Source organism: Tachysurus vachellii, chromosome 1 (genome assembly GCF_030014155.1).
Source record: "Tachysurus vachellii isolate PV-2020 chromosome 1, HZAU_Pvac_v1, whole genome shotgun sequence".
Classification (NCBI taxonomy): domain Eukaryota; kingdom Metazoa; phylum Chordata; class Actinopteri; order Siluriformes; family Bagridae; genus Tachysurus; species Tachysurus vachellii.
In genome coordinates this window covers 40222322-40235816 of record NC_083460.1, presented here as the reverse complement: position 1 = coordinate 40235816, position 13495 = coordinate 40222322, and the positions used below count along the sequence as shown (strand labels likewise).

At 40.3% G+C, this 13495-nt stretch overlaps 3 protein-coding genes across 7 annotated transcripts in view; 1 reads left to right on the top strand and 2 right to left on the bottom strand.

Moving 5' to 3' along the window:
* tmppe (transmembrane protein with metallophosphoesterase domain) overlaps window positions 1-13495 on the top strand; it is a 298028-nt gene that overhangs the window by 138491 nt on the left and 146042 nt on the right. The window lies entirely within an intron of this gene.
* On the bottom strand, window positions 743-7866 carry vrk3 (VRK serine/threonine kinase 3). Of its 2 annotated transcripts, XM_060864812.1 has the most exons (13): window positions 7507-7866; window positions 6348-6503; window positions 6156-6263; window positions 5872-6006; window positions 5529-5584; window positions 5329-5395; window positions 3633-3714; window positions 3404-3503; window positions 3099-3191; window positions 2732-2864; window positions 1855-1975; window positions 1298-1356; window positions 743-1215 (listed from the first exon to the last, which is right to left on the bottom strand). In XM_060864812.1, the coding sequence occupies exons 1-13, from the start codon at window positions 7694-7696 to the stop codon at window positions 1076-1078; spliced, it is 1440 nt and encodes a 479-aa protein (XP_060720795.1). In that variant the 5' UTR covers window positions 7697-7866; the 3' UTR covers window positions 743-1075. The 2 variants fall into 2 exon arrangements, 1 of the variants encoding a protein (XP_060720795.1); XR_009647999.1 differs by lacking the exon at window positions 743-1215 and having other exon boundaries at window positions 1328-1356; window positions 1855-2636.
* Window positions 9403-13202, bottom strand: LOC132844002 (trichohyalin). Of its 4 annotated transcripts, none has more exons than XM_060867329.1 (3): window positions 12926-13202; window positions 11228-11710; window positions 9403-10776 (listed from the first exon to the last, which is right to left on the bottom strand). In XM_060867329.1, the coding sequence occupies exons 1-3, from the start codon at window positions 12933-12935 to the stop codon at window positions 10379-10381; spliced, it is 891 nt and encodes a 296-aa protein (XP_060723312.1). In that variant the 5' UTR covers window positions 12936-13202; the 3' UTR covers window positions 9403-10378. The 4 variants fall into 4 exon arrangements, with proteins under 4 accessions (XP_060723312.1, XP_060723175.1, XP_060723240.1 ...); XM_060867192.1 differs by lacking the exon at window positions 12926-13202 and adding an exon at window positions 12492-12847; XM_060867257.1 differs by lacking the exon at window positions 12926-13202 and adding an exon at window positions 12492-12846 and having other exon boundaries at window positions 9403-10773.

The window sequence follows — 13495 nt, the reverse complement described above, 5'->3', positions numbered from 1 at the left end:
GAGATGGTTGTGCGTGAAAATCCCAGTAGATCAGCAGTTTCTGAAATACTCAGACCAGCCCGTCTGGCACCAACAACCATGCCACGTTCAAAGTCACTTAAATCACCTTTCTTCCCTTTTCTGACGCTCGGTTTGAACTGCAGCAGATCGTCTTGACCAAGTCTACATGCCTAAATGCATTGAGTTGCTACCATGTGATTGGCTGATTAGAAATTTGCGTTAATGAGCAGTTGGACAGGTGTACCTAATAAAGTGGACGATGAGTGTATGTATGTATCTATGTATCTATGTATGTATATATATATATACATACATAGATACATACATACATACACACACACCCACACATATATATACACATACACACACACACACACACACACACACAGTATATATACACACTAACCATATATGTATATATATATACACACATACATACACACATACTATATATGAAGTAAAATGTAAACAAACAATTCAAAATAAATGTCATATTTAAACAAAGTCAGTGAATAATCAGTAATTATACACCTGTAAACTGACCTGCATGATCGGTAGAACTGATAAAACAGGAAATAATGTAAATAAGTGTGTTTTAATGCTCACACTAAAATAAATGGATTTAGACAGAGATCTCTAACAAAACAAAGATAACTAAGGTAAAGAGAAAAAAAAAACAGACCACGTGTTAGAAACCTCAATAGATGGATAGATAAATAAATAACTGAGGAAATAAAACAAGTACAGCAGAACTTAATAAAATGGTTTATTGTCAAATGCACACACTCACCAATGGTTAATAACAACTATTAAAAACTATTAACACCAGTGATTCTTGTTTTAGCACCAAGTGAAACGTCAATGGTCCTAACAAAAATCAGTGAAAGTCCTGTGGTTTAAAACACACCACCACCCCATTAAAACATTGTGAAAATAATCCTGTTTCCTCTAAAAAAAAAATGATTTATTATAAAATTCAAGGCTGTTTCACTCTGTTTTCTTTACCTGGGAAAATAAAAATCACCTGTATTTATTATTACAGATAATCATAAATTATCATTGTGTTGAAATCATTTTAGCTGAACGCAAGTGGCTCCTTCAGAGATCCAGCAAGCTGTTTTAATGCCTCTGTAAGCCCCAGTTTCAGCTCTGAGTAATTCGGCTTCTCTGTGTAATGCAGGCTCATCACCTGGGACATGTAGCTCTGTAACGCACCTACACACACACACACACACAAAATATATCACACCATTATAAACATCAATCCATAATAATATATATAAAAAAAAATCCTCACCTGAAACTTTCTTCATTTTAAAACAGTGTCTCATTAATCCAGGAATATCAGTCATGTACCTATGAGTACACACATGCATGCATGCACACACACACACACACACACACACACAATCTTCATTATTACTTCATTATTATGTAATAACACATGCAAAAGTTTGTACCCCATGGATACAGGGTTGATCACGTTTACATTAAATAACTACAATTTAAAAGAAAAACAACACTAAAGTGTAGTGAGAATTAAAGGACAAATTGACTACACAATCATTTTATAAAAGTCACTCTGCACCTCTGTGCCAAATAAATAAATAAATAAATAAATAAAAAACCTTAGTGCTGTTAATTTATTAAGTTTAAAGTATAAACTTGGGCACTCGCTGCTGTGTAACTGCATATATTTGGAACGTTTGGACTGCAATCATTAACAATTTAATATTGTAACGTAAATGCCAGCACACTACTACAGTAGGTATCTGTTTTTTGGTTCAAAGGGCACAAAAACAATTGTGTGTGCGTGTGTGTGTGTGTGTGTGTGTGTGTGTATGTGTGTTTTACCTTTCCTTCTGAGCAGAAACAGCTGAGCCTGACTGAGTGATGGGACTCCAGGGCAGCGTGCCGGTCAACCAGAAGAGTAGACAGAAACCCAGAGACTGCAGATCACTGCGCCGAGATGGACCTGTGGGTCACAAACACAGACACACACACACACACACACACACACACACACCCCGACAAACACACACGCACCCCGACAAACACATACGCCCGGACAAACACACACACACACCCCAACAAACAAACACACACACACACCGACAAACACACACACACCGACAAACACACACACACCGACAAACACACACACACACACCGACAAACACACACACACACACCGACAAACACACACACACACACCGACAAACACACACACACACCGACCGACACACACACCGACAAACACACACACACACACACACACACCGACAAACACACACACACACCGACAAACACACACACACCGACAAACACACACACACACCGAACGACTCACACACACACACACGCCGACAAACACACACACACACACACACCCCGACAAACACACACACCCCGACAAACACACACACCCCGACAAACACACACCGACACACCCCGACAAACACACACACCGACAAACACACACACACACACACCGACAAACACACACACACACACCGACAAACACACACACACACCGACAAACACACACACACACACCGACAAACACACACACACCGACGGACGGACACACCGACGGATGGACGGACACACACACGGACGGACACACACACAAAAAACTGAGGCCCAGAGGTGTAGTATAGTCAGGTAGAGATGTGTATATGTTTTTTTGTACATGTGTGTGTGTGTGTGTGTGTGTGTGTGTGTTCATTACCAGCCCCTTTGTGTGAATCTACGCTGATGAAGTTCAGGTTTCCTTGGTGTGGCATCCGGCTGCCTTCCCGATATTCCACATGTTTCCCTCCAGGACAGAACCGGAACGCGTGACCAAACCCTGAAAGAAAAACCTAAAACCGCACACAAAAATTTTAACTTCAATTTTTTTTTTAATTGTCAGAAATCAAACTTGAATTTGTTAGATATTAGGCAAATGTAAACAGCATGGAAGCAGTCATATATTTTTTCCAACAGCCCCAGTGTTTCATCCCACAGAGCTGCTGAGTTCTGATTGGTCAGAGGGTGTTGATGAACTCTCTCTAACAGCAGCTCTTTAGTCCTATAGAGTCTATATTAATAATCACCTGGGAATCGCCCTGTGTCCTGATGGAGACGTTTCCTGCATCGATGTCTGCATGAACATACTCATTTTCATGGATGAACTCCAGAGCATCCAGCTAAAGTGAACACACACACACACACACCCCCTTACATTTAATAATTTTTTTATTGTACATATTCCTTTATATAAAGTAAGCAGTCACAGTCGTGATGGTGAAGAAAGGGAAATGACATTCAAAGAGAAAAAAATAAAGGAAATTAACCAAAGGGAAAGAAACCAGAGTGAGGAAAAACCAAACCAATAGGTAAGTAAAGAAGAGCAGCGTACTAATCGTAGTGCCAGCTTCAGGACTTCTCTCTCATTGAGACTCGTCTGTTTGTCCAGAACTGACTGCAGCGTGCAGCCCATATCAGGAAATATCAAAAACCTGCAATGTGACAAACACACAAACTTTAACACACACACATACATGCACACACACACGCTCACAACCACCCACGCACACACGCACCCGCGCATGCACAAAAACATTTCTGCGACTGTAGCTCACACACACCTGTAAGTTTCATGTAGACCAAAACCAACACTTGATGGGATTCCGAGAAAGTTCAAACTATGGATCTTCATCCACTTCTCCACTGAAAACACACACACACACACACATTTCAGTAAGAACCTATTATTACCTACTGCATTTCATTGCCTTGTACTTGTACATGTGTAATGACAAAGTTGAATCTAATCTAATCTTGTTTTCTATATTTTACATCTTTTACAATCAATGTCTGTATAAAGCAAACCAAACCAAGTTTTCTGCTTTAGACAAACATTTCAGACACTCAGATTTTTATCATATATATATATATTATATCAGGGGTCACCAACCTTTTTAAGACTGAGGGCTACTTCAAGGGAACTGAGTAGTAGGAAGGGCTACCGGTTTGATACAAACTTCCTCAAGAGCAAAATCGCACAGATCACTTTTTAATAATAATAATAATAATAATAATAATAATAATAATAATAATAATAATAATAATATGGGGCAGAGACTGCTCACATGTCAATATTAATTATTCTCCACAATTATTAACCATGATTTATACAACAATGATGGAAGGAATATTCACAAGTAATTTAGTCTTTTTCAAAAAATGTTCACATTTCTGTGCACCATTTTTAGTTTAATGTTATGGTGTTTTCAATGAACACATGTTATCTCTTCTTTATCTGTAAATGTCTGTTAATGGGAAGCCTGGCACTGCATTCTGCACACCACACAGATTGTACTGTAATCTGGTGAATAATTTGACAGTGCAAGTCTGAGTGAGTCTTGTAAATGTGCATCAGTAAGGCATGTTCTGTGTTTGTTCTTGATAAAGTTCATGTTAGAAAAGGCTGATTCACAGAGATAGGTTGAACCAAAAAGGCATGCAAATTTCATAGCTGCTGTGCTTTACACCACTGTACTTTTCTGTGTCCACAAGGCACCAAAAGTTTGATGCAGACTGATGGGCTTTGAGGTGAAGGTCATTTTGCAACGTCAGGATTTCTATCTCTACCTGTCCAGCATCCAATTTGAACAGAGCACTTAGTTGCTCAGCAGTGCATGTCATGTCCACTTGCATGAAAGGATTTTTAACGTCTTTTTCTGTCCTTAATGCGCCGCCGGGTGGGTAGTTAGCATTGAAACTTTTGTGACGCAGACTGAAGTGTCTCGCCACATCGTGCCGCTTTGCCGTCGCAACAGTCGTCCCGCAAATGAGACACACACACTTTTCTTTGACTGACGTAAAAAGAACTCTTCCTCCCAAACACTGTGAAAATGGTATGTTTTCTGTCGCTTTTCTGCCATTTTTTGGGGGTAAATCACAACTAACTCCTCATCGTTGCTGCACCGCTTCCTTGTGTCAGGAGTCGGACGTGACGTGCGCGCAATATTGACATTTGACTTCAGAAAAGGCCAGAGTTTGTTATATACATAAAACATTTTTGTAATTAAATAAAATGAAATTAAATATCGTCATTTTAAAATCTACGTTAATGCAAGCGTTTTTTTATTCAAAAACTACAGCAAGAAAATTTTTTTAGGCGTAGCTATATTTTGACCAGTGCTATTTTAGAACGTGCCTCGCGGGCGCCTTAAGTGCTCCTTGCGGGCGACCAGGTGCCCGCGGGCACCGCGTTGGTGACCCCTGTATTATATTGTATATACCATGCAAGCGTGTGTGTGTTTGTCCTTACACACTGACCTGCAGCAGGTTTAGCAGCTCTTTGGAGGAAATTCTGTTCATTAAACAGCTGTCCATCTTTTGCACCCTGAACAGAACACACACACACACACACACACACACACACACACACAGGATGTAAACACACTACATACATAAACATACACACTTGGTTAGCTTGATAAAAGGTGTGTGTATATAAAATGTGTGTTTGTTCTTACCAGCCTCATTATGTGTTTTAAGTCATTAGATGTGCTCCGTACACCAACCTGTTGCACTGAACACACAACCAACAGATTTAATGCACACACCCACACACCAAACATCTACTGTGTACAACGTCGTACAGTTTTACACGCCACTCTTCACCTAGTCCTGTTCTCAAACCTAATACACATCATCCTTTACAACCCAGAAAATGTTTTGTGTGATATTTCTATGATATGCTTCAGGAATCTCATTGAATTGGTCATGTTATCTGTTCTAAACTTTTACACACCGCCCCTTTAATACCTGCTCAGCATTCTGAATGAATCGGAATTGTTAGTGAGGATGGTTTTGTACCCTCATACGTCAGCTCCAGGTCCGTCTGACTCAACAGCTTCCCGAGTCTCCATTTCTTTCCTGACTGGTCACATAACTCCAGTCCTTCCTGCACAGGCGCCACAGCACTCGCTCGCTTCATGCGCTTAACTTTACCTTTGAACCAAGACACCAGGGTTATTTACACAGCTGGGAATTAAACCGTGTTTTTTTTATTATTATTATTTTTACAAGATTTTATTTGAATGACAGCTGAGAAAGAAAAACCTCTCTGTGTTTCTCTCAGCTGCTGTGTAACAGCTCACCTGAGGGTGGAGTCTGAGGAGTCTGACACGACACATTCGTTTGCTCTTCCTCCTTTTTCTTTTCCGGGGACGCTTTCCGTTTCCATGGAGATGTAACAGCGTTCTGATCTGAAAACCGAGAAGAATTTATTAGAGCAGCTTTCCAAATTTGGCTAATCAGATGACTGCGATCTGCGTGTTCAGATCTTTCACCCTTGGCTGCTGAAGGTCTGGGTGACGTGGACAGACTGCAGGATTTCCTCATGGCGGATCTGCGTGTGGTTCTGATGGGAGAGCGTTTCAGTGCTGATTGGGAAGAGGAGGATAAGGAGGAAGTGGAGGAGGAGGAGGAGGGATCTCCTGAAGCATCTGTACAGAGTAAAACAAAACAAACAGATTTCATTGTGTTTTCTGGTCCTGCTGCTTTTTGTTCACCGGTTTGGTATGAGTGAGAGAAAGAGAGAGTGAGAGTGAGAGAGACAGAGAGAAAGAGAGGAACAGAGAGAGGGAGAGAGAGAGAAACAAAGAGAAAGAGAGACAGAGAGAGAGAGAGAGAAACAGAGAGAAAGAGAGAGAGAGAGAAACAGAGAGAGAAACAAAGAGAAAGAGAGAGTGAGAAACAAAGAGAGAGAGAGAGAGAGAGAGAGAGAGAGAGAGAGAGAGAGAGAGAGAGAGAGAGAGAGAGAGAGAGAGAGAGAGAGAGAGGAACAGAGAGAGGGAGAAACAGAGAGAGAGAGAGAGAGAGAGAGAGAGAGAGAGAGAGAGAGAGAGAGAGAGAGAGAGAGAGAGAGAGAGAGAGAGAGAGAGAGAGAGAGAGAGACAGAGAGAGAGACAGAGAGAGAGAGAGAAAGAGAGAGAGACAGAGAGAGAGAGAGAAAGAGAGAGAGAGGGAGAGAGAGAAACAAAGAGAAAGAGAGAGAAAAACACAGAGAGAGAGAGAGAGAGATAGAGAGAGAGAGAGAGAGAGAGGAACAGAGAGAGACAGAGAGAGATAGAGAGAGAGAGAGAGAGAGGAACAGAGAGAGACAGAGAGAGATAGAGAGAGAAACAAAGAGAAAGAGAGAGAAAAACACAGAGAGAGAGAGAGAGATCATATATCCATGTGTATATATGTGTGTGAATGTATATGTGTGTGTGTGTGTGTATATGTCTATGTGTGTGTATGTATATGTGTGTGTGTGTGTGTGTGTGTGTATATGTCTATGTCTATGTGTGTGTATGTATATATGTGTGTGTGTATATATATGTCTATGTGTGTGTATGTATATGTGTGTGTGTATGTATACGTGTGTGTGTGTGTATATATATGTCTATGTGTGTGTGTGTGTGTGTGTGTATATATATATGTCTATGTGTGTGTATGTCTCTGTACCTGTCCCAGTGATGCTCTGAGTCTGCACCAGTGAGCTGAGCTTGATCACCGGATCCGGTTGTGTTGCCCCATCAGTGTGTGTGTGTTCAGGAGGCTCTAACAGACAGGGCAGTTTTTCTCCACACGAAGGACAAAACTTAAAGCCAGGCTGCAGTTTCGAGCCGCATTGTGGACAGTAATAACAAGTCATGACGGAGCTGAAGGATCGGTCTCTGGTCTGGGTTCAGGTCATAAACAGGAAACACAGCAGCACGAGTAACAGCCGGTTCTATACACACCACCTTTGTTAAACCCGAGTTTAGTTAAACACAGAAGTTAACGTCCAGCCATTTTGAGCGCGTTGTCGTTACACTGTGTCACGTGACTCAACTACAGCGTGCGGCACGAGGACAAACACGGTGTGTGCGCGCGCGCAGTCGAAAACGACGTGGTTTTTTTTATTGTTTTAATAACAAAATGATAACAGATAAAAAAATGCAATGCCATAATATTCACATATTACAATAGTAACATAACATAAAGGAAAGAAAAAATAATACAAAGAAGGGGAATCGAGCAATACATTTAATTTATTTTACAAAAGAGGAATTAAATTTAATTTTGTGTCATTTAAATGATTTAAAATAAAATTTCATTTACAGCTGAAAATGGAAAATGTTTGGTTTCTTTTCAGATCACTTACATTTATGGATATGAAACTTTAATATCTGTATAATTTTAAAATATACTTGACTAATTTTTATTGTTTATTTAATACTTTAAGTCCAAACCAATTTCCAGTTAATATTCTGAAAAAGATTGTCTCAGTGTTGTTTGGGTCACAATACTGCAGGAAAAAAAGATGTTTTTGGGATTAAAACACTCCATGAGTACACACATACACACACACACACACATACATACACACATACAGTACACACACACACACACACACATACATACACTCATACATACACACACACACACACACACACACACACACACATACATACACACATACATACACACACACATACACACATACATACACACACACACACATACAGTACACACACACACACACATACATACACACATACATACACACACACATATACACACACACAGCTACACAGACACACATATACACACACACATACATACACACACGTATATACATACACACAGATACACACACACACACAGCTACACACCAAGCTACACACACACAGACACACATACACACACATATATACATACACAGATACACACACAGCTACACACACAGACACACATACACACACACATACATACACACACACACACACACACAGCTACACACAGACACACATATACACACACACATACATACACACACACACACACACACAGCTACACACAGACACACATATACACACACACATACATACACACACGTATATACATACACAGATACACACAGACACACATACACACACATATATACATACACAGATACACACACAGCTACACACAGACACACACAGATACACAGTCACACACAGATACACAAATCTAACAAACACTTCTCGTACCAGACGTTTGCGTCTCAGACTTTGCTGTGAAAACTGATCATTTCATGACCTGTTACAGTAAAGTCTGCAAAATGTCTTTCATAAATAATAATAAAATATTCTTTCTTTGGTCGTTAACACAAAAGACTGAGTCTAGGACCCAACTTGTGGACTATATTCATTTGTAAGATTATATTCATTGTGAGAAATTAAATAAATGAAACTTAAAGAGAGTAACTTTAAATACCTATATATTTATTAATTCATTCACCCGCAACCTCATAATCTGGGCTCATGTGGCCCTAATTTAATTCATTTATTTACCCGTGAGCTTGTTGATATTTAATGATTTGTGCAATAAGAATGTTGTTGAAATTTTTTTTATTTAATCAGGAATGGAGGCGAAACTCAACATGCACGGAGTTTAGCTTTGTAGGAAAACGACTTATAGTTTCATAGTTCCAGGGGCAAGCTGATTTTTTTTTTTCTCATAATAATAATTATAACTCACTTCTTTTGCTTTCCAAAAATACAATTGTATTTTAACAGTTGTATGTTACGCATAAAATATGAATGCACATAACGAACAAGAAACATTTGTCCTACGTCAGGTGATCCTGTACGTCAGTCAACTTATAAAAACCTTGCTTTATATTTCATTTATAAAATGAACAAAAGTAAGATATATAAAAAAAAAACAAAAAAAAACTTTGGGACAATTACACAAAAAAAGCCTAGGTGGCTCTATATTCAGGTGTAACAATATTCAGGAAATACCAGTCACGATTTAATTCAGCTCTTTCTAGTTATATATATCATTTTAGGTTTAGCTGACTACAACATGAATATAGGGGTCTTGCTGAAAGGTGGTGTTATGGAAAGGTAAAGGAAGCTCAGATCATTGACAATCAAATGGTTCAGTACAAAAAAAAAATAATAAAAAAATTCAGTAACACTGCTGTGTCATATCTTCTGCTCAGGGGTCCTGGTCCACCGATGGATAAGGGATGCCAATACTTTGTACAGCAGGGTGGACAGGCTGCCGTCAGGTTTCAGATGGTAACGTGGGACACTGAGGCGATTAGAAAAGTACGGCTTGTGACAGGAGTGTGAGTGAATGCTGTATTGAGTTCTGCAGAACGTACAATGTTAAAAATTACAGTGAAAAGCATCTTTTTACAGGAAAATGTCCTCCCTCAACATCATCCTGTCACAACATAGAGTACATCCAGTGGGGGGAAAGGCAAAGTAATTAAACCTGTCAGCTACGTTCACTAAACATTTTAAAAATTACAAAGAACTGGAAAGAACTTGCTAGAACAGTGAAGCATTAAGACAAATCAACAGTTGTAAAACTCAGACACTTGGCCCTGTATGTGTCCCTCTCTATGAATTTCCTGTCTTTGCCTCTCCAGCTCCTCCCTCTCTTTACGAAACTCCTCCTTGGCCTTAAACAGCTCCTCCCTCTCCTTATGGAGTTCTTCCTTTTCTTTCTGGAGCTCCATCCTGATGGTTTCCAGCTCCTCCTTTTCCCTCTTCAGTCTGTGATGTTCGTCCTCCTGCTCACGTTTCTGGTTCTGAAGCACTCGCCGTTCTGCATCCAGCTCTCGGATCTGCTGCATTAAATCCCTCTGCTGCTGCAAACTTCGCCCTTCTTCCTGCTGCACACGCCTCAATGCCTCCGTCAACTCCCGCTCGCGCTCCAGGATCCTCCGCCCATCGCTCCAGTCGACTACTGCTATACAGACAGCAAAAAAAGTGAATCAACTAAAAACGTTAATGGCAGGGGAAAAAGGAAGAAGAAAAAAAATGTGGGGAAAAACCCTAAAGTAAAAATAAATAAATAATGTAAATGTAATAATAATAATTAATGATAAATTATTATAATGTAAATTATTAAAAATTAAATATAAAACTAAAAAAGAAACTAAAACGAGAAAAAAGTCATACATTTAATACATAAATAGAATTTTTTTAAAAAAAAAAGGATCTGTAAAAAAAAATACTCAAATGCCTGAGTCGAACAATAAATGAGTAATATAAAAAAAATTATTTCTTAAGTACAAGGAAAAACGTGTTTAATCACATTACATGATGGTTTGAAGATAATTTTATTACCCAAATAAGAGTATAATTTATGACTATAATTTATGAATATGAAGAGAAGTACAAGCTGAGGAGATCCGTACCCGTGAGACTGCTGCTAAGCTGAGACGGGACTATACGGTTGGCTGGTGCAGCACGGGTTTTGGGCGAAGTTGCAGGGACGTAATCAGGATCCTCATTTTTGCGTTTGGGGGGTCGTTTCTGTGAGTGCTCCTCTAGCTGAGCATACTCTGTAGGATGTTTGTTCTGCAGGTGTCTAATGAGGTTGCTGGTGCTGCTCTGGTGCTGGATCTTCTCCATGCACAGTAAACACAAAGCCTTTTTCTCCTGGTCCACTTTGCGGTAGTGAACCCACACCGCGCTCCATTTGCGTGAGGTTGGGGTTTGGGTCGGGGCGGGGCTGCCCTCCTGAGTCCCTCTGCCCTCGCCTTCGCACCCAGATGTCTCTCCTTCTGTAGCCGCTTCTCCTGCAGCTGCACACAGGATTCCTCGGATTGCCCCGTCCATCTCCGCGTCTCCCACCTCGGCCGGAACTTCTACTTGCTGCTCATCCATCATGACGGTCACTGTAAAGACGGAGAGACGAAAACATACCCAAAAGTCAGAAAAAGGAGAAAATTATTATTGTAATTAATAATAATAATAATAATTAGACGAGAGACACAGTAGTTGATGCTGACTGAAAAGGGGTCATGTCGTGTCGTGTGTTTTTGTTGTAAAACAGCTCAGAATCTCTTTATCCCTGAGACAGTCGATTCGATACATTTCGATTCGGTCGGTTTAGAGAACCGATTCGCTCGATCCGTTAGCAAAGTTCAAAATGAGTGATTCATTTTAGTGGAAGTGAACAGAGTCGCGCGTGACACTCGCACCGGATTACGATGGGGTGTTTCGAGGTGTTATTGACGCTCATGTTGTATTTGTCGTCACGTTTAATGTTATACTTTTTCTGACTGTAAGTGAAAGAACACGCAAGGGCAAAAAATGGCGTCTGAAAAATGGCAGGACGAAGAGAAAGAACATTCAGCCGATGTTAGCCTGCTAGCTAATTAGCGCGGATGTCGATAAACTCCTGAACGCTTCGGAGCTCCAATCATTCACTTTGCGTTGACTCGGAAAAGGTTTTGTAAGTGGATTTTCTTACGATTTTTATTCGTTTGAACGATCACGGATCTTTTTAAAGCAGATTATGATCACGTTGGCGCCAAGACTTAGCTCGATAGCTTTAGCGTACATGACGGTCTTTATGTAAACACGAACAACACGCGGTTTATGTTGTGGTTTGTTTAAAAACCGACGAGTGAGCTATAAAAACAGCACATGTGTTAGAACCGTTACAGTCCAAACCTTCCACACAGCCGCTATTATGGTTGGATGCGCTTTTTCCCGACGTGGATTTTCTCTTGTCCAAAGCGGAGAAATCATTCGGATGTTTCGCTCGTAAATGGCGAAGCATATTGGTCGTATGACCGAAATATAAAACCGTTTTCATACAAAGGAGACATAATACTCTTTTCTCATCCTCGGCTTGGAAAAACGACCACACTATGCTTCGTTTTCGTGCCGCCATTTGAGAGTCGGTTTGGTTTTGTTCTGAGCGCCCTGACTGTGACACTCAGTACTGCCCCCTAGAGGACGGGAGGTCTCTCTGCAGCGCCGTATGTAATTATCTCTCTCACTCAAACACGTCTGAAATCGCACCGTTTCACTAACGAGTGCATGATTATAAAGTTGTACAAAATAACCTAAACTCCTGGGCGGGTTAACGAGCTTCTACTCACCGTGTATCATAACGTTACACGGGTGCTTTCATCACCGTGTCGTCCTGCACACCGTTAGCTAACAAGCTAACACCGATTTATCACGATTAAGAACCGTAATTGAATCGAGACGCGTATAAAACGAAGCCGTGCAGCTTTATGCCAAACTTTTAAAAGTAATTAAATAAAACGATTAATCGTCCGTTTTCATTGGTCAAAAGTCTGAGATAAAAATATGAAAAGATGTTGCCATAGTAACTCGCGCTATTCCTCTGAGTCAAGAGTGCGCGCGAGTCGAGTCAAATCAAACCAAACAACGCGGTGCATTATGGGAATTTCATGACCGCTAGAGTTCCTCAGAGAGCAAAATTAATTAGGGTTCAAGCGCGAAGCGCCTCTAAACCTATTGTTTTCGTTAGGATTATTATTATTATTATTATTATTATTATTATTATTATTATTATTCCGCCCTACAAATGACCGTGCAGCCCAAACCGTAAGGCCTAGAGAGCTCAAACTTGGTCACAGTTACTCAGGGCCAATTTGACGCCCCTCAACGCGTTTGTAACGCCCATAACTCCTAAACCGTAT

Excerpts from the sequence above, each read along its gene's own strand:
- LOC132844002 (XM_060867192.1), bottom strand. The coding sequence starts at position 12,714 with ATGGCGGCACGAAAACGAAGCATAGTGTGGTCGTTTTTCCAAGCCGAG. Across the intron at positions 11,711-12,491 it reads TAATAGCGGCTGTGTGGAAG|TGACCGTCATGATGGATGAG; the intron begins GTTTGGACTGTA and ends CCGTCTTTACAG. Across the intron at positions 10,777-11,227 it reads GCTTAGCAGCAGTCTCACGG|CAGTAGTCGACTGGAGCGAT; the intron begins GTACGGATCTCC and ends CTGTCTGTATAG.
- vrk3 (XM_060864812.1), bottom strand. The coding sequence starts at position 7,696 with ATGACTTGTTATTACTGTCCACAATGCGGCTCGAAACTGCAGCCTGGC. Across the intron at positions 6,264-6,347 it reads CAGACCTTCAGCAGCCAAGG|ATCAGAACGCTGTTACATCT; the intron begins GTGAAAGATCTG and ends CTCGGTTTTCAG. Across the intron at positions 5,396-5,528 it reads TAAAACACATAATGAGGCTG|GGTGCAAAAGATGGACAGCT; the intron begins GTAAGAACAAAC and ends TGTTCTGTTCAG.